We start from the raw sequence: 25,507 nt of genomic DNA, 5'->3' as shown, positions 1-25,507 counted from the left end.
TCCTCCTCCTCCTCCTCCTCTTTCTCCTCCTTCTCTTCCTCCTTCTTATCCTCCTCTTCCTCCTCCTCCTCCTCCTTCTTTTTTTGGCAGATGCAGTAGCACTCAGCCTTATTTTTACTTTCACAATGAGTTATATTCCCAGCTCTTTTTATTTATTTATTTTTATTTTTGAGACAGAGTCTCCCTAAAACACCAAGCTGTGCAGGCCAAACCACTCTTTTGTGATTTCAAAGAAAGCACCAAAAAGAGTCAGTGTAAAACAGTCAGTAGCTGGGGGTGGTAGTAGTCTCCGCACTCTGGCAGCTGAGGCAGGAGGACTGAATGTCAGAACTGAGCTCGGATGGCTTTAGCCACTTGGTGAATAAGTAAATAAAAAATAAGTAAATTGGCTTGGAATGTAGTTAAAGGGGAAAGCCCTGGGTTGAATCCCCAATACTGCAAAATAAATAAATAAGTAAATAAATAAATAAATATTTATGCTATTGGGAAAAATTGGGGTCAGAAATTCTCAATAAGGGGCTGGGGAGATGGCTCAGTAGAATAAGTGCTTGCCTGGCAAGCACAAGGTCCTGAGTTCAATCCCTGTCCCACCAAATAAATAAATAAATAAATAAATAAATAAAAACTTACACTAGTAAACAAAAAGGACAACTGATGCAGTTTGGATCTTGAGTATCCCCCAGAAACGCCTGTGCAAGACTTGGTTGCCAGCCTGTGACACTACCGGGAAGTGGTAGAGCTTTAGGAAGTGGGGTCTAGTATAAGGCAGTCAGGCTGGGAATGTGCCCCTGAGAGAGATCCTGGGCCCTTCTCTGCCGCCCTTCCTGGTTGCCACATGAAGAGCAGCTGTGTTCTGCCACATGCTCCCTGCCATGCTGTGTTGCCATTGGCCCAAAGGTGACAGAGCCAAGTGACCATTGACTGAAACTTCTGAAACCATGAAGCTTATAAGTAATGAAGCAGTCAAAACTATGTTGCAGTGGCAAGTTTAGACTCATAGATCCATGGGGGTAAAACAGGGAATCCAGGAATAGACCCACCCCCAAAACGCAGCCAGTTAGTACAAGTGACAAAGAGTCCATTCAGAGAGAAATAGGGAAACTATCAGAGTTGGTTCTTGTGTCAACTTGGGAAGGTTTGAAGTTTAAGTGACGCAGCAGGGAGCCAGCCAGGGTCCTCCTTTGTAAAGATCCTGAGCCCGTGTAAGAGGAGGGTACAGATAACAATGCAATGTAATAACCATTGTTAATTTCCTGTCATCTTGTTTTGAAATTTTGTATCATTTTTACTATTTTTATTTCTCTTTAAAATGAAAAAAGAGGAGGGCGGGGAGTATGAGCAAGCCCGCATACAATGTAAGAGAGGAAAAGAGGCTTGCTCTCTCCCCTTTCACTCTTGTTGCTTTTACTGTCTTCTGCCGTCATGAACTGCTACCCCTCTGCCGTGTGCCACCCTGCCTCAGAGTCAGCTGATTATGGACTGAAACCTCTACCGACTGTGAGCTAAATAAACCCTTCCTTAATTTTGGGTGGAGGGTATTTTGTCCCAGCAAGTACAGAAAAGTAACTAAGACAAGAATCTTTACAACAGGGGCCGCAGAGATAGCTCAGCAGTCTAAGTGCCTGCCTAGGCAAGCGCAGGGACCCAGGCTCAGCACAACATGAGCAGCAGCACCACCCTGGGTCCGCCAAGCAGGCTACCAAGATGGGGTGGTGGGGCAAGCCTGTAATCCTAGTACTGGGGAGTTTAAAACAGGAGAATCACTACAAGTCTGAGCTGTGTAGTGAGACCCTATACCAAATACATAAAGAAAAGAATATTTACAACAAATGTGAACCATGATTCATACCTCACACCATAAACAAAAATTCTCTCAAAATGGATCATAGACCTACATGTAAAATGTAACATTTTTAAACTTCTAGAAAAAAACAAAAGAGAAAACTTTTGTGACCTCAGGTTAATCGAAGACTTTGTTGACAACCACACCTTAAGCACAACTGCAAAAGAAAAAAAAACAAGCACCTGGAATTAATTTAGTTCAAAAATGTCTGTACTTCTAAAGATACTTTTTTTTTTCCAATACTGGGGATTGAACTCAGGACCTTGCATTTGCCAGGCACACGCTTATTCCACTGAGCTATCTCCCTAGCCCCTCTAAAGACACTGTTGAAAGAAGGAAAAGACATTTCACAGTCTAGGAAAAAGCACATGCGAATCACACATCTGACAGAGGAACAATGTCTAGAAAATAATAAAGAACCTATAAACCTCAATGGTAAGAACATAAAATCAACAATTAAAAAGGGACAAAAGATTTCAACACCTCATCAAGGAATATGAACAGAAAAGAAGCATGAAAAAAGTTCAACCTTATTAGTCACTAGTGAAATAGCTATTAAAACTAGGATGGGATAACGCTGTGTACCTAGTAGGCTGGCTTTAAGGCAAAAACTGGCAGTCTTGTGTATTGACAGGGATATTGAGCAATTGAAACTCTCACTCCATTGTGGGTGGAAATGTAAAATGGTGTGCCTGCCATGTGGGGAGGGTAATTTTTTCTTTCTTTTTTTTTTAGGTTATAATCTTTTAATAAAATTTTTGTGCTTCTGGAACAACTTACTCAATTCATATAATATGCATGATACAACAAACAAGAGAAAACTGAGACAGTCTTACCATAAAACTATTAACTGTGCGAGTTAAAGAATTTTGTTTGTTTCTTTGAGACAGGGTCTCACTATGCAACTCTGGCTGGTCTTGAACTCCCAGTGACCCTCCTGGAATTACAGATATATGAGTACCACGCACAGCTCCAACGGTCCTGTCTTCTGTTCACTCATGACATACCACTTTTTGTTTTCTATTCTAAATCATTACACAAACTTTTTAACATTTCCTTAAAAAATAGTAATTTTTTCTTATCGAGTTAAATATATACTTACCGTGTGACCGTGACCCCACTCCCAGGTTAGTCAAGACAAGTGAGAATATATGTTTGTACAGAGACTTGAGTATAATTAGCAACTTTGTTCAAACTTCCCTAACTCCGAGACAACCCAAGTATCCTCCAACCTGTGAGTGGACATCTGTGGATGAATCTCAGGTGCATTTAGGTAGTGAAAGAAGCCACATGTTTTGTGATTCTGTTTGTCATTCTGAAAAAGGCCAATCTAAAGAGATTGTAAACAAATTGGGTGTCAGGGATGAGTGTTAATTACAAAAGGAAAGCATTGGAGACGTGTTTGGAGTGAAAAATTATTCTGTGGCATGCCTGTTGTGGTTGGATATGCACTTTTCAAAACCCTTTGAACTCTATGCCAGAGACAAAGAGTGAATTTTTCCTCTAAGAGAATTAAAGACTAAATTTAAAAAAAGAATAAAAATGTCTTAGAACAAATCACTCATCTAAATTTGAAATACAAAGAAAGTCTTCCTGCATTACCATACTGTATTACTGTATTTTAAAATTGGGCCAATGGGTACTTGTTAATGTTCCGTGTAGCGTTCAAAAATGGATCTGTTCCTGCTTGGATGCTCAGATGTACAGGGCTATACCTTATTTTGCTCGCACCATTCATTTGAAATGTCTAGCTGCCTCAGAATCTGAAAACCTTCTGCAGCGCTTTGATTTTATTTTAGCATCACATTCCATTGAGTCAGTCCTTGGGAAATGCCACCCCCCTCGCTACCGTGTAACTTAGCTGGTGTTTTCTCCCTTGCGTGTTATTTTTCATCCTCCACCATTTGATTTGGGTTTTTTTTTTCAGCCCCTCTCCACTCTCCCTGGATTTTAAAGCCCTGTGATTGACTGTTAAGCGCTGGCACTGGGGGAGGCGAAGCGGCATGGGGGCTGGAGGCAGATGGCTGCGTGGGTGGGATGCAGTGACTCATGAGCTTCATGTGTTGAATTTTGGTGTAGAAATGGTGGGGACCCCAGAAGAGAAGTCTTATTTATATTAAGAGTCCTTAAGTCATTTTTAACCTTGGAGAGGGCGGGGGACATACTGGAAGCTACTTTCAGAACAGTATATCTTTCACCTCTATTGCATTGGGTCTATTTCTCCTTTACTGATTGTGAGTTGTTTCATATTTATTAGATCGATTAAATTCTGCATCCAGTACCTTCTTAAGGGTCCACTTTTTTGTGCTACACTTTGATTTTAAATTCAGTCATACTGGTACTTTTTATATTTAGGTTTCTTAGTTATGAAAATGAGGTAGGACAGAAGAAATCAGAATAGGTAGAAAGGTGACAAAGAAAAATGTGATTTTAAGAGTGTACTTTTGATTTTGGTATTGGGAATTGTACTCAGGACCTTGTGCTTACCAGGCAGGTGCTGTGCTGCTGAGCTATATTCCAGCCTCTAAATTTGTGCTTTTAAGAATACTGCAGTCTCAGGACACAGAGCTAGCCAAGAGTACAATGAGTTTCCATTCTGCTTAATAAATTTGTCTATGTTGCTCACTGATTGGCCTAAAATACTGTTCTGTGCCAGAAAACCTACATGTTTATGGGAAGAAGCAGAGAGCTCTCCTCTCTTTTTTGGTACGTGTTGGACCTCAGACCCTGTCTGGTGACAACAAGAATCAAGGTTGGCAATAGAAATTACAGGAAATAATAGGAGAAGTAAAGAAAGTTAGTTAAATAATTCAACTGTTACCACAGTTTATGTTTGGGGTATGCTTTTAGATATTTGTATGAGTAAAAAAATATGAGCAGACCCACTGAATGTACCCATTGGAATGCTCATAATATGTGCAATATATTTAATACATGTGCTATAAGTTGTAATGTATGTCTTTTAAATTTTTCTTTGTTTAAGTTTTTCCTCTCATTTTCACTATTTTAAAATTTTTCTGTCTACTTTTTAGGCAAAGAAATTGGTACTTTGTGGTTGGGTTAATATGCATTTATTAGAAGTGAAGTGGAGAATTTTCATGTTTAGTTACCATTTTAAGCTTTTGTGAATTTGCCTGTTTGTATTAGTAGTTGAATTGTTTATTGCATGTCTTTATTCTTGCTTGTTTTAAATTGAGCAATAAGAGATGCTTTATAAAAGTACTACATTTTAGGGCTGGCAAGGTAGCTCAGTGGACCAAGTTCCTGCTTAGGCAAATGCACACACCGGGGTTCACTTCCTGGTACCGCATGCCACACTACCCAGTCCCTACCCCAGGCACCCTGAGCAGGCCACCGATATCAGGTGTGGTGGCGCATGCCTGTAATCCCAGCACTGAGGAGGCTGAAAACAGGAGGATCACTCTGAGTCCAAGCTGTGTAGTGAAACCCTGTACAAAATACATAAATTAAAAAAAAAAACAAAACATTTTATTTATCATTACTCAAGTAACCTTAACACAGTTGTTATACATTAACATTTCATTGTAATTGTCCATGGGCTCTGTTTTACTATTATATTTTCCAAATGCTATTGTAATTATAAAGGAAAGGGTTTTTTGTTTTGGTTTGGTTTTTGAGATAGGTCTTGCTAAGTTGCCCAGGCTGGCCTTGAACTTGGGATCTTTCCCCTTCATTCTCTTGAGTAGCTGGGATTAAAAGCATAAGCCACTGCACTCTGCTTTCATTTTTGGTTGTTACGTTAACTTTGCATCTTGATACCTCACTGAGTTGTATTATTACTTCTAATGATTATTCAGGTAATTGTTGCTTTTTTTTTTTTTTTTTTGAAAACCAAACACTTGCGAGTAATCATAATTGTGTTTTATTATCTAGAATGGTACTCTTTACTTTCTGAAAATCATAGTGTATTGGTTGAGATTTTCAGAGATCCAGCCTATACTACTAGGAATAGTTGGCAGATTTGCGCCTTATATTTATGGACATACCTGTAAGCACAAAGGTAGCACTTATTTGAAATGTATATTGTGCTTCATGTTACTGTATTTTTACTTTGCATTTCTTTTTGTTTTCTTTTTGCAGTATTGGGATCAAGCCCAGTGTTTCTTACTTGCTAAGTATGTGCTCTACCACTGAACTATACCCCAGGCCATTTTGCAAATCTTTTTAATGAGAAGTGGATTTTGTGTTTTAATTACAGTAACTTGAGCATCTTGGAAAGATGACTTCTTTTAATGAGATGTCTTTGCACTTCCAAAATAAATTTTAAACCCATAGTATATACAGTTCTGCCAGTGTAACACTCTCTGTGTTTTGTTAGTTTTCCTTTTGTATTTTTGCCTATCTCTACAAATGAGTTTGAGTGTAATCTGAATTTCCTTTTTTGTGACATTATTGTCAAATTCTGGCATCTAGTTTTTACTTCCTTGATATCAATCATCTTTGGTCTTTGGAAGAACTTATTTTTGTAGTTACATTTCCCTTCTTAGTCGTAATTTTCCCTTACTTTACTTGATTATACTTGGCAACAACTCACTAGCTATTAATTTATTAACTATCTGGTCTAAAACCTGACTATGGATGAACTAATAAATTTGCCTGTTTCGTTTTTTTACATTACATTTTTCATTTGTGACTTATTGCTATTTTCTTTGGATCCGCTTTTTTTCTATTTTTTATTTTATTTTTTATTTTTTTCATGGAACTGGGGATTGATCTCAGGTCTTGCGCTTGCCAGGTAAACACTTATTCTACTGAGCCATCTCCCAGCCTCTGAATCTGCCTTTTTAAAAAAAGTTCTCTGTTGCCTTGGTTGACTTATTTTAACATTGAAATTTAATTAAGAGCCTTTGCTCCTGCTTTCACTGTTGCAAACTCTCCGTAGTTTGCAGTAACTACACAATTTCTTTCTTGAATTTTTTTTTTTTTTAAAAAGGCAGGTTTGCTGAACTTTATAAAACCACTTCCGGCAGAGCTACAAATTCAAACTTCAGTGATTAACGAAGGGGGAAAATCCCCACTCATTTCCTTATTTCTTTCTTGAGTACTAAGTTATTGAAATCCAAATTCGCTTATCGGGCATGATCTAGGCGTCATCTGTTGGGGACTTTGTTTTCTGCTGCAGATATTGCTGTGGTGGAGATGAGCGACGCCTTCCGCCAGCCCTCTCTGTTCTACCACCTTGGCGTGCGGGAGAGCTTCAGCATGGCCAACAACATCATCCTCTACTGTGACACCAACTCCGACTCTCTGCAGTCCCTGAAGGTACCCCCTTGTTCACTCAGTGTTTAATTTCAGCTCCAGTCTTCTGGGAGACCTTTCTGTCACCCAAAACATTTTAAGTAGCTTATGTTTGTGAAAAGATGTTTTGCCTGCAGGATTACCATGCAACAATTACTAAGTTGTGAGGTTTATTTAGAATTCAGTGAAGATATGTATTTGATGATATGTAGGAAAAACTTCGTGTGGAGTTCAGAGTTCCAGGTCAAGTTGAAGCTGAGGATACAGCGGACAGGAAGTCACCTAGACACCTTGGAGAAGGGAAAGGAGAAAGAAAAGTTGGGCCCGGCACCTGCCCACTGGGGCTTCACTGTGTCCACTAAAAGTACCCTTCCAACTACAAGTGTTCTCAGTACAAATTTTCACTACATATTCCCAGAAAATCACCATCATTTTTTCACCTAGTATCACTGGGCAAGTAAAAGCTTTGTACTTCGTCCTCTAAACTCCAACTGTTCCCAGGGTCATTCTCTTCAGTAATAGAAACTCGCCTGGCAAAAAGCATTTCTATCATCCAAAAGGACCGAGGGATAAAAACTAATGTATCTTGCCTACAAGATTCTCTGTCCTGTCATAATTTTCTCTCCAATAAAGAGGAGAGAGTTTTTAAACCTGATTTGAAAACATTTCTTCCGTTCAACAAGGTTGCCTAAAATGCTTTTGCAAGGCCTAGGGATTTTTTGAAAAGCATCTTACAGTTCAGTGAAACTCATGCTGAGCCTCGTGTCATCTGTGTCCTTTGTGAAACTCCCAGCTAGCTTTGTGTGGCCTTTTCTCATCTCTATCTTCAGTTTCCCAGTCAGAGCCAATCTTGGGATATGGAGCCAGAGAATCCATAACAAACTTCTAATGACTTCGCAATTGCTATGCGCAGATCTCCAACCCTCAATCCTTGCAGAAATATTTCCTTACTAGCCTTTTTGCTTTAATCTGAGTTTCTGCACCATGTATGGTTTTCTGTGAAAAATTTGCATTTTCACTGAATAAACATATGTATGCCTGCTAGGCATTGCGCTTGGGAGTGAGAGGTCTAGTTTTTTCCAGAACATTCTGATAGGTGAGATTTGTTCCTACCTGAACTAAGTCTCTTTTTAGTCTGAAGCAATCACCTAAAAAATTGTTACTTAATTTTACTTCTTTAAAATTACCCTTTTAATTAGTGCATACAGAGTTCTGTAATTGTGTTGTTAAGTGTTTATATGTGCCATTATTTATAACATAATAGCAATTGATGAAAGAATAATATGATTTTATTTATCTCAGTCTTCTTCAGTTGAGCTCATTTGAGGCAGGCAGTGTTGGGCTGGAGATTTTTACTCTTCACAGTTTTTGCTTTTGCTGTATAAGTATCTTGCTACTTCAGTTTACAGCCATTCTCTTCTTCTTAGGCAATTTTTTTTTCATGAATTAAGATCACATTTGAGAGAAGGAGATAGAAGTTGAACTCCCTGGAAATGTATATGTGACAAATAAATTGGCTTAATTACTTGCAGCCAGCCTTTATGTAGTTTTTATTGGTACTTAAATAAAGTAGTTCTTTTCAAAGCCTGGTGATGTCTAAACTATGCATATTTATATTGTACACAAAGCTGCTACTTATTGAGCACATACCACATGCGAGGTATTCAGTACTGCACTGTATCCAGATACATGTTCTGGTGTGATCTTAGCGTAGCCTTGCGACGCATGTGGTCTATCCCCCTCTTATAGATTACAAAGTGAGGATCAGGCACATTCAGTCGTTTGCCCAACGTGATATGGCTTGGAAGATTTAGGACCAAGAGAGCTGGACTCCAAGCCTGTTTCTCTAGAACCACTGAGATCAATTGTCACTTACAGTCCCCACCACCACCACCACCCTGTATATGTGGGGTCTGTAGTTTCAACTAATTATAGATAATAAAGTTGTATCTGTACTGAGCATGTGCAGAAGTTTTCATCCTTAACATCATTCCCTAAACAATGTAGTATAACAACTATCTATATGTCATTTCATTACATTAGTTATGCTAAGTAATTGAGATGATTTAAAGTATATGAGAGAGTGTGGTAGGTTATGTGCAGATGCTGTTCTATTTAATATAAGGTTCTTGAGGATCCATATGGTTTGATATCTTCAGAATGTTCTAGAACCAGTTCCCCATGGACATGAATAATGACTGAACTTCTAGTCAGAAGCATATTGGACATTCCTGCTGAGAATGGTCTTTCAGAAAAGCCCATCGATTGTGCTTTCTAAGTTGGCCCATTCAGCATATATCTCTTTCTTTTCTCCTTCCCCTTCCATTAGCTTAAGCATTAGCTATTTACTCATTTAGACCCTAGCCAGTTAGCCCAGGGTGTCTGTTTGTAAAGGATAAAAATATCTGGGACAGAATATATTTTTGCAATCTAGCAATTTCCTCTGTGTCCTGAAAGGTTCTCTGCAACTGAAAACAGTCAGGGTACGTGTATTTTCTTCTGTTGCAGAGGGTCGTAGGTATAATTGCATATATTGTGTTATATCACGTAAGGATTAGGCAAATAAAACAAAATAAAGCATCTTTCTCTTTTCTCAGGGGCAAAAATAGAAATAGAATGCTGTTCCTTTTGCATATCTAGTTTCACACACATTGATTCTTTGGGCATCAGAGAAAGTACAACTGCACCAGTTTTATTTCCATTTACTGTTCTTTATTAAGGACAACAATGTCTCTGGTTCAGTTCTCAAGAAAAAAGCATAGAAAAAGAAATCTTTTCTAAGTTTGAGGCCCTTGAAAAACAATTAGGGGGAACTATACAAGTACTTAAAATCCATGTCTGAATTATCATTTGAAAGATACTTGGAATCTAAACATATCATGTATTCGCAATAAAATGTGTATTCGCTGCTTTAAACCACAAGTACTATTTGAAGACAGTGATGCTGAATGATTTTAACTATTTTTTAAAAAAAGATCATGATTGCACTTAGAGAGAAGGGAGTTATTTTTTTTTTACTTAGCATTACAACACATTTTTTCAGAACTTTCTTTAAATAAATACAGTGCCTCACTGTACCCATTAATGCTTATTGAGAGAGACTGTGTTAAGATTTAATTTACTTGAAAATGAGAAATGCTAGTGACAGTTCTTTTCTGATTTACTTCATGCATTTAAAAATGATTAGATTTCCACTGAGGATTTCTTAGTAAATGGGAAAATAAGCCTGAACGCCACCTTCCCATGCACTGCGGTGCAGATGTCCGAAAGGGCTGGGGAGGAGTGGATGGCTCTTGTGTAGAGGGGAGATACTGTTTTAATGGACCACATGGGGGCTAGGGGAGCTTCCCCTTCCTTCTCCTAGAGTTTGATAACTGAATCCACTGAAACCAACAGGAGAGAGATTAACAGGAGAAGAGACAAATTTATGAACATGTCAAACACACAAGCATCATCTAAAGCGTGGGGCAGAAAATTAAAGCTTGAATAGCTTCTTCCTAGGAGAGAGGCTAGAGGCAGATGAATGTAATTTTAGAGAACAAGTAAATGATATGGGGGGAGGTGAATGAGCCCAGAGAAGAATAATCTGGTGCAAAGTTCACCTTCACTCTGCCTTTAATATATCAATTCTGGGGTCTCGTGTGTCTCCTCTCCCCCTCAATCTGGAAATGGCGGGAGGCTGGAGGGCGGGAAGATAAGTAAACGGGATTGAGACATGCCCTGTATGGGCGCTGATTCCCTAGGAAGAATGTTTATTGTGCATCACAGCATGTCCTAGTAAGAAACTCTTCTGGAGGCTCTGTCATTTAGATAGGTAAAGGAGCTTCAGAGAAAGCCCGTGCTGAGCTTTGGAAGGGAAAGAGGATGGAGGGACCCCGGGGGGAGGTCAGAGACACCTCAGTTCTTTTTTTTTTTTTTTTTTTTTTTTGCGGAACTGGGGATTGAACTCAGATCCTTGCGTTTGCCAGTCAAGCGCTTATCCTACTGAGCCATCTTCCCGGCCCATAAAGGTTTTTTTTTTTTTTGTTTTTTTTTGTTTTTTTTTTTCTCGGAACCACGGATTGAACTCAGGCCCTTGCGCTTGCCTGGGAAGTGCTTATTCCACTGAGCCATCTCCCCGACACCTCAGTTCTGAGACTGCTTTTTAGCTCACGGTGATTACTTAGCATGTCAGAGTGCCCCACTGTGAGCTGTCATTTTCTGAGCTCCCCAGCAACTATTCTTCTCTGACTGTTACAGCTCACAACTCCAACTCTTACGATTCTTTCTTCCATATCTTTAGCTCTGGGTCACTTCCCACTCACTTTAAACAATGCTGTTTTGTAAACAAGCAAAACCAGACTTTGAAATACCATTACCTCATCGCATAAACAGCAGGTGGGGGGGGGGGCAGGAGATGGCTCAGTAGAATAAGCACTTGCCTGGCAAACTCAAGGGCCTAAATTCAATCCCCAGTTCCGAAAAAAAAAACTACCAGCAGTGGACGAGTGTAACAGCACAGCCTTCTGAAGAACACTGGGCAGTATCTCCTACTGTCAAGTGAGCACAGGCCCCTGCCTGAGCAATGGTGACTTGACATGAGTGCTGTTTCAGGAATACCAAAGGGTCTCTCACATGCATGAAGAGATATAATCAAGAATGTTGGTGTGCCATTGTCAGTAACAGCTCCTCTGCCCAAAGGAAGTGGTAAATATCTATTAGGAAAATGAAGAGGATACTTTTGGTGCAGGCATTGAATGGAATATTAGAGTGCATTTAAAATGAATCAACTAGACCTTTACACATCAATATCAATATATATCTGGAAAAAGCAACACTGAAGGAAAAACAGATGATATGTATACTATATCATTTTTATATGTGAGATAATACTGTTATACACATTTGAGTCATGAAAGAATAGAAGCGTGCTTGGAAATTATAAACACTCAGTCTAGTTGCCTCTCTGTAAGATGAGAGAGGGATAAAGTTGGGAGGGGAGATAAGATTTCAGTTGTCTCTGTAATGTAATATTTCTAAATCTAGGTGGCAGACATGTGAGTGCTTTCATACTTTTCATAGGCCTCAAATATTTCACAATTAACCCTTTTTAAAAAAATTCTTTTTTTTCTATATTCACCAGGATAACTTTACATACCTTTTGACCTTTTAAGCTCCAAAGTATGAGTTGTTCTCACACTAACGTTCAGGCTATAGCTAGAAAACATGAAGATATATATATATATATATATATATATATATATATGTATGTATTTGGAGCTTTCTCTCTGTATTCAGATAGGATTGGTTCCAATTTTATTCACTGAGAAAAAATGATTTTGAAGAGACCGACAGGCTCATCAACTGCTGGTGACTCGGCTTGTGTTTAAATTCAATGATTATGGTAGATTATTCCTTAGTCAAGAGATGTAGTTTTATTTTTCTTTTTAGTCATCGCCTGAAAAATTACTTCCCAGATGGAATTTTCCTTGATAGACTATTCTTTAAAGCAATTAGTCTCTATGCTCCCTCTTTACTGTCTGAGTGAATGTAGTGCATACATAATACAGTGCGTGAAATCCTTACTGTACCATAGTGCATCTGTTATTCCCGAGGTTGGGGTCTGACTGACATCTCACTAGACCATGACACTAGAAATCGTACGTGCACAGACCAAAATTTTCTCACACCATCCCTAATCTAGCCCTAATGAAAAGTATGCTCCCTTCAGCAGGACATATACTAAATTTTGAATGATACAGAGAAGATTAGCATGACCCCTGCGCAAGGATGACATGCAAAAATTAAAAGTATATTTACCACAGGATCCAGCAATTCCATGCTGAAGAACAAAAAGCCCGTAGCAGGGATATTTGTGGTCCTGTGACATAGCAACATTGTCCACAACAGCCAGAATGTGGATGCAGTGCGGGTGTCTATCACTAGATGAGCGGGTAGACCGTGAGAAGAAGGAAGTTTTGCAAAATAAATGAACCTTGAGAACTCCTACAATTGCTCTGTGAAGCAGGTCCATCATATCTAGACTTACAATTTTTTATTTTCAGTTCCAGAGAGAACCAAAGAGCTTACATGTTTGAACTTGGATCCATTTTCTGGTACCCATTTGTATTCACTTGAAGCAAGTGGTTAATGTAAAAGAATTGTACATTTTAAAATTTATATCGACTTGTAGTAAATTAATGAGGCTGTCAGGATAATTTTTATTACAGTACTTCAAATTTAAATTGATTTCTTACTTGGACTAGATGATCAACTCAGATTCTAGAGTGTTCTTTTTTTTTTTTTTTTTTTTTTTTAGGGAAGGGTCTACAGGGTGTTTAGGGACTCACTACTAGATCAGACTCATAGTGATTCTCCTGTTTACAGCCTCCCAAGAGCTGGGATTACAGGCATGCGCCACCACACCCAGCCTCAATTGCCATCTCAGTGCACCCTGGGGGCGGGGCCTGCATGGCAGGACCAGAGATGGAACCTCCAGTCCCTGGGCCTGCTTGCAGGCAGTTTAATCCGCTGAACTATTTGGCCAGCCCTTCTATAGTGTTCTTAACCTCATGCAAACATACAGATTTCTCCTTTTTAATCTTAGACCATCTCTTCTTTTTCTTAAAACTTACATCCTTTACCAAAGTGAGCACAATAAATTTCAAGTGTTAATTTGAGTTGCACATAAAATTAGAATTTTAATTTCCCCAAAGGTTAATAACTCGTCGTTTAAAAATGGATTGTTGCTGGAGTCTTTTCAGCACTAACTTAGTCAGTGGTACAGAGTACACACTCAGTAAATTTTTTTAAGTGTCATTTGAAAATATCACATAAAGCAGGGTCATGATTTGTGAACCAGAATCATCGGCCCCGCCCCTCGTGCGCTGCTCTGGCTCTGCCCATTAGCTATTGGATCTTGGTTACTTTGCAGCCTACTGTTGACTTTGAATCTAGAATTTTTAAAATGGGCATTCTGCCCTTGCCTGGGCTCAACATGCTGCCATCCACTTATTATTTCGTGGAAGGATTTTTTTTTTGCTGTTGAGAGAGGAAACAAGGTTGTTTCTTCATTTTGCTGATTTCAGAGACAGTCAAGTTTTCATGTGAGCTGGAATTATTCCATTTCAGTTGAAGAAAAATAGGTAATGGGGGGGGGGCAAATAAACAGTACAGATAGCCCTGCTTTATAGAGCTTTTCTCCAAAGATCGCAAATTGACAAACTAGATGAATAATTTATTTAGCAGGAGTTGATTTTCCAGTTGCAGAACCCCTGAGGTTATGGAAAGGGCTTACGGCTGGAGGATCCAGTTTTCTTTAATGTCAATTAGTGATATTACATCTTCTAAGCTGTTATCTGTAGACTGGATTAAATATGTCCTTGTTTTCCTTCCTAATTCTGTTTAGTCTCCCACCTGCTATCATTTCCAGCCTCTTATTACCAATAGGATAGGGAAATCTGTGCTTTGAGATATGAAAGAGAACATCGCCAAATAATGCAGCGGATTAAAGCACCTGCTTAGGCAGGTGCAGAGACTGGGGCTCAATACCTGGCCTACTATGCTGGCCCCACCGCTGGGATACACAGAGGTGGTAATCGAGACTGGGCATGGTGGTGCACGCCCGTCATCCCAGCACTTGGGAGGCTATAAACAGCAGGATCACTACAAGTCCAATCTACATAGTGAGACCATGTAGACCCTTACTAAAATACAAAGAGAGAGAGAGAGAGAGAGAGAGAGAGAACATTGTTTCTCTAGACTGCCACCTGCCATATTTGTGCACACCCTTCATAAGCCTAGGAGCGTGAATAAAGACCAGGAAGAGGGACCTTCTGCACACAGAAAAAGTGGGCCAGACCCTGCTGAATTCTGTGCCTTTTTGTTCATTACAAATAAAAGATTCTTTTGTAGTTGATCTTAGTGGAGCTTATAAAACTCATCATCCTCTTTGGGTCCTGGTGGAATGCATCTTTGAAATCATTGCTGAAATTTATGATAAGTGCGATTTACTGCACAGAAATCCATACCTGTAACTTTTAAACAGTGCATTTTAAAAATGCATGGACTCGAATAATGCGGTTCAGTTAGGTATTGCTGAGAAGAGCAGCTGGTGACAAAGAAGAGAAAGTTAATTGTAACAATAGCAGCCCAGCATAACGTGAGGTTTGTGTTAGGAAGCTGTGCCAGTGCTAGATGTATAAAATGTCATCATCGGGGCCGGGGAGATGGCTCAGTGGAATAAGCGCTTCCCTGGCAAGCGCAAGGGCCTGAGTTCAATCCCTGGTTCTGCAAAAAAAATAAATACATAAAATAAAATAAAATTTAAAAAAATAAAATAAAATGTCATCATCTTGCAGCTCAAGGACAATATCAATAGAATTCTTCCACCGAGAATAATTTTTTTTTAACTGTGAAACAACATTAAGAGGGATGGAAAGGAATAGAGTCTAGAATTCCTTTTAAAGTTATTTTCCAGGATTGGTAAAATTTAACCTGACATTTGATACAGATTGTTTTAGTTGACAGCTGCTCTTTTTCAAAGGAAAAATGTATTCTTAGCCTGACCCTTGACAGCAGGAGCACACAGTGTCTGTAGTGCCAGAATTGAGTTGTCTGCTTCAAGATGATCCGTACCTCATATTAATCCTGGCCGTAAAATAGTTCAGGTAGTTTCGTGAACTAATTCCATTAGATCTTAACACACCACCCAATGATACAGACTAGTGAAATGTATTTCATTTGGTTTTAACATATGGTCCAAATGAAACAGACAACTTAAGTATTCATTATCTGGATTGGACAGATAAAAATATTTTCTTTATAAATAAGAAATAAGCTCAGTGAGACATAGTAACTTGTTAAAGGGACATGGAACTGGTAAGTGATAGGACAAGCACGAACACTGTATTTTTTTACCCATCATTAGGTACATTCCCTTTAAGTCTCTCCATAGATTTTATATGTCCTCTAAAAAGAGGAGTTTTTAAGTTTCTGGTCAACTATTTCTTTGTTTGTTTGCTTGCTTGACTGTTTCACGTTGAGCTTTTCTGAAAGCATAAGACATTAACACAAATGTACCTGGTTTCTTGGCTTTAAGGGCTCTGCACCATGATTCTGTGCCCTCTGTGCTGGATGGTTCTTCCTGAGTCTGCTGGGCTTTATTGCAGCAGTGTGCAGAAGATGAGGAGGTGTTTCTCCTCAGTTAGGCCCAGGGTACTCACAACTGTGTGTTTACCTTTGAAACCTTGAAATTAAGACGATGGAGCTGGAGAGTACAGAAAATCCCTCTTTTTCCCAAGTTTAACAGAAAACTGGCTAGGTTCCACTGGGACAGAAGGAAGGTGCGGAAGGAAGACCGAAGAGACTATGAGCAGGGCCAGAATTCCCAGTGGCACTGTTTTCTCTGTCCTGGAAACTGAGGCCCTCGTTGCCGTCCTGCTTCTCCAAGTCTGCATGGATTTAGCCACCCCCCACCAGCTGCCCCCACCTCCTTTCCTGCCATCATCACCTATGCTTTAGGCACAAAAACTTTCTAATGTTACAGACACTCCATTTCTTTACAGTTGAGATTTTTTTCAAAGTTGTATCATCCCAAATAGCTATCAGAAGTTGTCTCTGTCGTCTCTTGGAATGAGATGTCCCTTTTAGTTTGCTTGCTTGCTTGCTTGCTTATTTGATTACCAAAAGGGACTAGAAAATAGGAAAATCAATTTTGGATATTGCTGGGAGAGCTGGGGTTGGACTGATCAAAAGCCTTAGCCAGACAAACACAGGATCATAGTGGGGGTGTCACATGTTGGGAAATGCTCCATTGGCAAGAAACTGGAGTTTATGTTGATGATGTCTTTTTCACTTAGAGGCATGTTTGATGAGAAATTTCTGTGATCTGAGGTGAATTATAGCAGCCAAGTTTTGTCTTTAATTCATCCTAACTCCCTGTAGTGGGTTTAATAGAAATTAAACACTGTATTCTGCCTCAGTAGATAACCTTTTGAAGGCTTGTTTGCAATATGTTTGGGTCGATTTCAAGTGCACAGAGAGTACTTTTCCTTCTTTAAAGTTGATACCCCATTTAAAGTTATATAATAAGCTGTGAACAAGGTCTCTCTCCTTCCAGAGAATGATTTATATCCACTTGACTTGGACAAAACATGAGTTAACATGGATTCTGTAGATTGCGATAGGAGTTTCATAATTTGTTATCATATATGCCTGATCTGAAATGAAAGCAGCGGAGACAGTAAGAGGGCCAGGACTCCAGCAAGCAGTTCCTCAGAAGACGGCATGTTGGCTGTGAGCCAGTCGCAGCTGTGCTGGTGTTCCACAGAATCTCTGGCTGATATAGTGCTCACTGCCACACCTCTTCCTGCCACTTCCATCTCTGTGCCTGGTGCACTTAAGAGGAACAACTTGGGGGGCTTGAGGGTGCTGCTCCCTCAAGGGAGCACAAAGACCTTGAGGGTGGCACAAGGGTGGCACTGACCACGATGCCCCTCGAACCCAATGCAAACAGTGAGTAGAGCTGCAAGAGACTAACAGTCCGTCAGTCTAGCACTTTTAGTGCAGTATATTAGAAATAAACAGCATGCGGCTTGTTGGGTGCAGAGCCAGCACTTACCCAGCTATCCTAACTTATCATGCAAAATGCTAAGGTATGTTTTTACATTCATCAGTGTATGTTTTTCCTGAATACCTACTATGTGCTGTAATACATGCTAGGCAATCAGTACAGATACAAGTATGAATGAATCACGTGGTCTTTGTCCCAAAGAGCAACCATGAGGGAGGACAGAGGATCCCTTGAACACAAATGTGTGGACTGGGGGATGAAGCGCGCCATCAAAGGTCCTTAGGAGAAAGAGAAGCTAACTGCTTGAGCTGCTGCTACTCCTCTTTTTGTGCTCTTGCTGTTTGCCACTGCCATGAAACCTTGCCCTCTGCCATGTGCCGCTCTGCCTTGGAGCCAGCTGAATATGGACTGAAACCTCCAGTAACTGTAAGCTATATAAACCTTTCCTTCGCCCCACGCCCGAAAAAAGGTTCTTATGAGCAAAGATGATGGCAACATGACAAGCGCTGTGTATCTTCTATCTGAAGGATACGTATCACTCAGTATAGCAAGGCCAGCTTCATGAAGAGCAGGCTTCCTGTCCCCTGCACAGCAATACTCTGGGGTAAAAGATGCAGTGAACAGCACTTCCTCATTGCCGAGCAAATCACGAGAAAGCTATGCCTGTGCGAAGAGGGCATTTGTACGCTCTGCTCCTCCGTAGACAGCCTCCATCAGTCTACCATGGAAAGTTCAGTACGTTGTGTTCCTGGCCTTGGGATCATCCAGCGTTTCTCTGTGCGTGAACTGTCGTGTATGTGTGTTATAGGTATTAACTCCCTGAGACTGTGGGAAAAGCCACTTTGTACCCTGTCTCTTTTGTTTCCATTTCTGAGCACTGCCATTGTGCACACTCTTCTTACGATGTCCTTGATCTTTTACATCCACCACCTAAATGAATTTTCCCCTCAAAGACTAAATACCACCTAATGTGTATTCCTAAAACTTTAACAAGGATTACTCTTCAAAGTTATTTGTCTGTCTCAGGTCCTGAATTCACCTGACACAGAAATTTCAAGCCACAAAAGGGCAACATTGTCCTCTCACCTGTATCCCCTGGACGCCCAGCAGGCTCCATCGACAGCTTCTGTTACTAGTTCCTGGTATATCCTGCCAGCTGTGCTTTCTGAATGTAAAAATTAGAATTTTATTTTTCTCCTTTGTATTCATAAATAAGAACCTAGGATAAGAACTGTTATGTACTTTTTATTATTATTATTAATTTTTTTGGTGGAACTGGGGATTGAACTCAGGCCCTTGCACTTGCCAGGCAAGCGCTTATTCTATTGAGCCATCTTCCTGGCTCTGCACTTTGTTTTTCTCAATTAGCAATGAGATGGCTCCACAACACTACATAAAGAACATTCTTTCTGGCTGCCCTGCTCTGTGAATGCACAGAGTTTCCAGGTGGTGGATGCAACCAGTTTCCAGGTGGTGGATGTTTATTTATATTGTCCCAGCATCTGCTGTTACAGTGGATGCTGTGTCTTTACGTGGATCACCCATCTTACAGAATACTTCGGTTGCTAAGTACTTACTAAACTCAGTACTTTGTTTTTGCATTTAAAGCCTTCTTCAAAAGGTCCACGAATACATGTCTCATCTTATTATCTGTATGTGTCAAAATGAACTTTTGCTTTAGCCCAGTGGTTCTCCTCAAGATCTCTTACAAGTACTCTGTGTCTCTTCTGCGCATCCCTGGGTGAGCTGCCTTCCTTGCATCCTAGTCCTGGCGTTAATGTTTCGTGTTCCTTCAGGGGCCGCGTGCTATCTCTAGATCTGTAGTCTGGGTCTCCACCGCCTGGCTTGGCTTGTGGTGTTGCGTGTGTCTTCCTAGCTCAGCTCGTGCTCCACTGTCTATGTCCCATGCCTCTGTGTCACTTGTTTGCCAGACTTATAATGGCTCTACTTAAATGTGAATATTTCCTCTTTTGTATCAGCAAGATTGCGAGATGTTGAAGAGTAGCTTTTAATGTCTTACGTGCATCTTTAAGGCTCTCAACACTACAGTGCAGTTTTTTCCTCTGTCAATTTTGTTTTCTCATCTGTTATTCTTGAATTTTCAAAAATCTTACAGTCCACTCTGATCCAGAGCTGTCAGTGGTGTCCCTTCACCTGCTGTGTCATTGTAGCATTCTGATCCTGAGATGCAGGATGCTGCCCAGTCAGCTGGGCCCCACGGCTCTACTAGCCTGTCTTCTTTGCCACCCTTGTGGCCCTCCAAATGCCTTATGCTTCCTGTTTCCATGACAACATATATACTTTTTTCAGTACAGTGTCCCATTTTCTCTTTTCTAAATAATTTTAATTCCTCAACCTCAGTGAAGGCTTTCTGCCCCAGGCATTTCTAGATCATCTCCCCAGGATCTGCTCATTTTTAACATCTTGGAATAATAACAGTGAGCTTTAATTGAGAGCTTTCTGTGCACCACATACTGCAAAGCTATGTTAGATCTGTGACCAAACTCAACCCTTCCAACCTAGAAGGTAGGGACACTGCCCACGTGGTGTATTTATCCTTTTTACTTGTTGAAAAATATCTAAGGGCCGTCAAGATAGCTCAGCAGACTAAAGCACCTGTTTAGGGGGGCACGGAGACTGGGGTTTGCTTCCCCGGAGTGCCAGGCTAGCCCCGCCCCCGGGACACGCTGAGACAGTGACTGAGACTGGCTGGTGACTGAGACTGGCTGGGTGTGGCGGCATGTACCTGTAATCCCAGCACTTGAGAGGCTTAAAACAGGAGGATCAGTATGAGTCTGATCTGTGTAGTGAGACCCTGTAGACCCTGCGCTAAACACATTAAGAAAAAACTATCTAAATTATATTTGTGGCCTTGCTTGTCAGATGTTCTCACTGTACGCGTGGGTTTGCCACTGCCCAGTGTTCCTTATTCCCTTGTTCCCTCCCAGGACATGGGTAAGATCATGCTTAGGGGAGCAAGCTTGTTTTAATTTTTTATCCGAAAGAGATTATGGCTAATCAGGTAATTCTCTACGTACATACTCTTCAGAAATGATTTGCAGGTTACTCAGTTTTGGGATTTCATATGATTGTGTAGTTTTCCCAAGATTTCTGTTTTATCTCCTCCTCCAGATTGTAAACTTTGTTAATACAAAAATATCCCACGTAGAATGATTCAATAAAAGTCATTGAATTAATTAATTTTTTATTAACTTCTGCTATGCCTTTTTTCTTATTTTTCAGGAAATCATTTGCCAGAAGAATACTGTGAGTATTTTGTTTAATCTTCCAGAAGTTATTAAATCTTATCTGTCTTCTAGTCTCTGGTGTTTTAAAAACTTTTCACAAATTATTAATTTGTGTAGCTGTTATTCCTTTTTCAACTTTCTTGTATATCAATATAAATGATTGTTTTACCTAAATGCTACACTATAGGAATAGATTACACTAATACTTGACTTTTACTATGTGTAGTTATATTTTGGCAAAAACATTTCCATAATATGGTCAATGTTGTGGAATTATGAATGGCAACAAGATAGCATATATATATGCATATGTGTGTAATTTCAGTTTTTCTTTAATGTGTAATCTATATATACATGTATATAGAATTAAATGTATCCGTATATGTGTCTATGACGTATCTTCTACTTAAAAGGATTAAGTTCCTAAGTATTTTAGTCTGCATTTGAGACTATACTACATAATTCTAATCTCCCACACAGGATTAAACAAACGTGAATAAGTAAAAAAATGTAAACTTTAAACTTAAAAAGTAATGCATGAAGAAAAATTATATTACAGTGGAAACGACCTTGTTAAGCCAGTGGTTTTCTATTTCATCTTGGAAAATATGGGAGTATTTAAAAACTTTGCAATTTAGCAACCTCTGCAATTGTGCGGGAAAGTAGTATATGATATAAAGTCTATAAGTGATATTAATTAAGGTGACAAGATTCATGGTACAATTGATGGTTTTTTTTCTTAGATCAGAAATCTTAGTAAATGTGAGGCCGAAGCGAGCGCTGAGATGGGAAATGTTAACACCTGTGCTTAAGGCGCCACCGGCGCAGAGCCTCAGTCCGTCACAGCCAGCATTGCCCTGCTCAGCTCTTGCCCTTCTCCTCTCAACAGGAAACGAGCACTTACACTTACCGCTCCATGCTTCCATTCACTGAAACAAATTTTGCTTGCCGAGTACTGATTGACCATGAACTTTGTGGCAGGGCCGGCTGCCATGCCAGAGGGGACCCAGTGTAGAGCTTGAGATCGGAAACCACCACATTCAGAATGACCCCCGACAACACCTGAGAAGGACCAGCGGCTCACTGGGGGAGAAGGTCACAGAAAGTCATAAGCAAACAGAAATCAGGCAATTAACCTGCAGTGAAGTGCTGCAGAGTGGGTGGGCGCTGTGCCCCCGTCCCTCACGGAGGTAGCGTTCCCTGAAACTCAGAGGCAGGAAAGAGCCAGTGCTGGACGGGAGCAGAAGCAGTTGGCTCAGCCCCCGAGAGCAGGTCGCCTACTGGCTTGGGAAAGCAGCTGCATGCGGGCACTGAGCGTCCTTCAGCAGTGGAATGTGTTACATTTCTCTTTCAGTAGGTTTGAGCACTGAGAGCTTTTCTTTCTAAAAGCCCAACTCGTTTTCTATACATGCTGTAGTTCTTAAAAATTGACAAGCTGGGTCACCATTATGTTTTAAACAGGAAGATAATCAGCTAGAGTAAGACTAGATTTTGAGCTGAGGGATTCTACAGCCATGAAACAAAACATAAACCAGAAAAATTGATAGTGTTGCTTTATGACCATGCCTCGAAATTTTGAAATTTAAGGAAATGTGTCCTCTGTTTTATGAAAAGTAGATTAGACTATTTTAGAATTAATAATACATTAATAAAAGACAATTGAGGCACTCAAGAGGTCTGGTTTGTGGGTTTTGTTTGTTTGTTTTTAAGAATATGTCTCTCACTATGTATTTTAGGCTGGCCTTGAACTTACTAACCCAGGCTGACCTCAAGTTTGTGGCAAATTTTCCTGCCTCATCCTCCCATGTGCTGGGAGATGTCATTTTTTATTTTTATTTTTGGTTGGTACCAGGGATTGAACTCAGGACCTTGCGCTTGCCAGACAAGCACTTATTCCACTGAGCTATTTCCCCAACCTGAAGTGTCTATTTTTAATCATACAGTGATTATTTTTTTGCTTTGAATTATCCTCTATTTCAAGTTGTCCAATTAGTGGCAATGTGCAAATCAAAATTACAGTTATCAACTTTCTAAGGTATACATGAGCAATCTTAGGAAATAAGTGCTTCCACGTCTAAAAACCACATAACAGGGGCTGGGGAGATAGCTCAGTAGAATAAGTGCTTACCTGGCAAGTGTTAAGGGCCTGAGTTCAATCCTTGGTTCCGCAAAAAAAAAAAAAAAAATCAAACAAACCATCACAGGGCTGGCCCTTGCACTTCCTCCCTCAGTGTACTGCCTGAGCTGTCTCAGCTCAGGCCAGCTGTGCGCCTGCAGTCTGCCACCCCTACCCTGGCCTTTTGACCTTGACAGTGGAACTTGAGAAAAAAGAACTGGTGCTTCAGGAGCATCAAGAAGGAACTCTAATTATACTCCGAGGCCAGGAACTTCAACAAGGATTCTAGTTCCTGTATTTTCAACAAGGGTCCTGAAGGATTTGAGATTTGAAGGAGGATTTTCTATGTTGGGGTTTATTCAAGAGCTGCTTCTCTTGCTGTTTTCATAATTCTCATTTTCCTGTCTTTATACTCCTCCACTGGCAGGCATCTGATAATCATTCCAGAACACTTAACACAGATCCAGGCTGGGCAAATAGCTTAGTGGATTAAAGCACCTGCAAGCAGGTGCAGGGGCCAGGGGTTTGTTCCCCGGGCCTGCCATGTGGGCATTCCCAGGGTACGCTGAGATGGCAATTGAGACTGGGCGTTGTGGTGCGCACCTGTAATCCCAGCTCTTGGGAGGCTATAAATAGGTGGATCACTGCAAGTCCGATATAGTAGTGAGACTCTGAGCGCCCTGTAGACCCTTCCCTAAACAACAACAACAACAACAACAAAAACCTGATTGATAACTTTGCTTTTTCTTCTTGGGCAGTGGCTTGGCAAAAAGATTAAATTGGATGGATATACCACGGGATCTTGGGAACATTTTAGAAGCAGGAAAATTATTTTTCTCTTCTTGGATTAGTCTACCAGTCATTGTTGCATGAAGGAGAACTTAAGACAGGAACAACTAGTGTATTTGATTTCAAAGTTTTATTTCAGCCTGCTGAACTTTTTTTCATGCTTTAACTGGAAGTCAAGGTTATTTCTGCTTCATTACTGATATACAACTACCCAAAGCAAAATGTGTTCATAAATCATTAAGCCTAGAAGGGCACTGTACTTTTTTCTTGTCTGTTTGTTAGGAGCAGTCCCTTGAATCATGCAGGTTTCCTGTAAAAGGAGATAGGAACCTTCTAGGGCCTTGCAGAGTGGTGCATGACCCTTAAATGATGACACGCCATGCAGATGTCCCTAGGCTGGAGTCCCAGACATGGGTAGACCAGTCTGTCTACTCATGTGTCCAGTGGAGACAATAGCATCTTTTTCAGTGAGTTGTAGTAAACATGTGATCATACCTTGGCACAGAGAAGTGCTTGTTCTTGCCGGTTTAAGGGCCGAGGGCAGGAGAAACACTGTCTTGTTCTTCATGTGCCAATAAGGCTGGTAGTGGATACTCTAGACTCCCTGTGATCCCGTGGCAGTGATGATGGGGTTTGCCACATTCCCCATTCTGGTTCTGAGCCCTGTGCTTGGTTTTCTGGGTTTTTCCCTTAAGGTCTTCTCTCATTTCCTTTGATTCGACCATATTAAATAATCCTCAGATCTGTGTTTTAGCCTGAAACTCTCTTATATTGGCATTCTATTCCAACTCTCTTTAAAACATTTTCACGTTAAATCCCAACCTCTTAATCCCCTTAAATACCATGTTCTCTAGAAATAAACATTTTTCCCTATCCTCTCCCAAATCATACCTCAGCCTTTCGAAGGCCTTCTCATAGCTTACTTGGAAGTCGGTTCTTTTTGAGCTGATTACCTGATGGACAGTAGGTTCCTCAGATCGCAGTATGTTTATGAACAAGTCTAGCTCTATTTGGTGAATTCTTTCTGTTACTGTTACAACCCTTTTTAGGTAGACCTGCTTTAAGTGACCTTCAGCTCCTTCTCCAGGTTCAGCTGGTTCTTTCTTTTGATTGTTGAGCAAGTGTCTTCTTCTACATTCCTGTTACTGTTACGATCTTACTACATCATTTTCTGCCTAATTTCTTTAAATCTTATTTCTCTTTCAGTTCATCATGTTATCTGCCCTGACTGCCAGAAGGCACATCTTTCTTGTGTTTTCTTTCCAAGTTTAAGATCCTTTTATGGTTGCCTCATGTCTAGAATATTTCATTTAAAATCCTTTGCTTTGTCTTCACTGGAGCCTTCCTCCCCTGAGCCCTAAGTTTCACTCAGGTTTGCTTCCTTGGGGTATCCAGTTTGACTCCCTTAGTCTTCCCAGCAGTGCTTTTGTTGGTATGACGGTGACCTCACTGGCATTATCACTGGTAGAAGATCAGTGACCCAGGGTGTAATGGGTGAGGGGAAAGTGATTATGGGCTGAGAGCCTCTAGAGGCAGGATCTACAGGGCCAGACCCTGCAGACTACAGCTGCGCATCTCATCTTATCCTAAGGATGCCTGGTGGGCTTCCCGCAGCTACTGCAAGGAGCCTGATACTACGCCTTGGAGAGGAGAGATGGACAGCAGTCAGGGGAAGCCAAGAGTTGACGCAGGGAGACCAG

The 25,507-nt window shown here is 40.5% G+C and overlaps 1 protein-coding gene and 1 pseudogene across 1 annotated transcript in view; both read left to right on the top strand.

Annotated features, from left to right (window-relative positions):
- Map3k5 (mitogen-activated protein kinase kinase kinase 5) overlaps positions 1–25,507 on the top strand; it is a 243,822-nt gene that overhangs the window by 73,605 nt on the left and 144,710 nt on the right. Inside the window, exons 2-3 of the mRNA XM_023712197.1 lie at positions 6,987–7,126; positions 20,898–20,921. Coding sequence (XP_023567965.1) covers positions 6,987–7,126; positions 20,898–20,921 — 164 coding nt within the window. The remainder of the gene's footprint in view (positions 1–6,986; positions 7,127–20,897; positions 20,922–25,507) is intronic.
- Positions 12,802–12,899, top strand: LOC111816005 (annotated as a pseudogene).

The sequence above is a fragment of the Octodon degus genome, unplaced genomic scaffold (genome assembly GCF_000260255.1).
Source record: "Octodon degus isolate 3935 unplaced genomic scaffold, OctDeg1.0 scaffold00024, whole genome shotgun sequence".
Taxonomy (NCBI): Eukaryota; Metazoa; Chordata; class Mammalia; order Rodentia; family Octodontidae; genus Octodon; species Octodon degus.
Note: the sequence above shows the minus strand (reverse complement) of the source record. Positions and strands in the feature narration are given on the sequence as shown.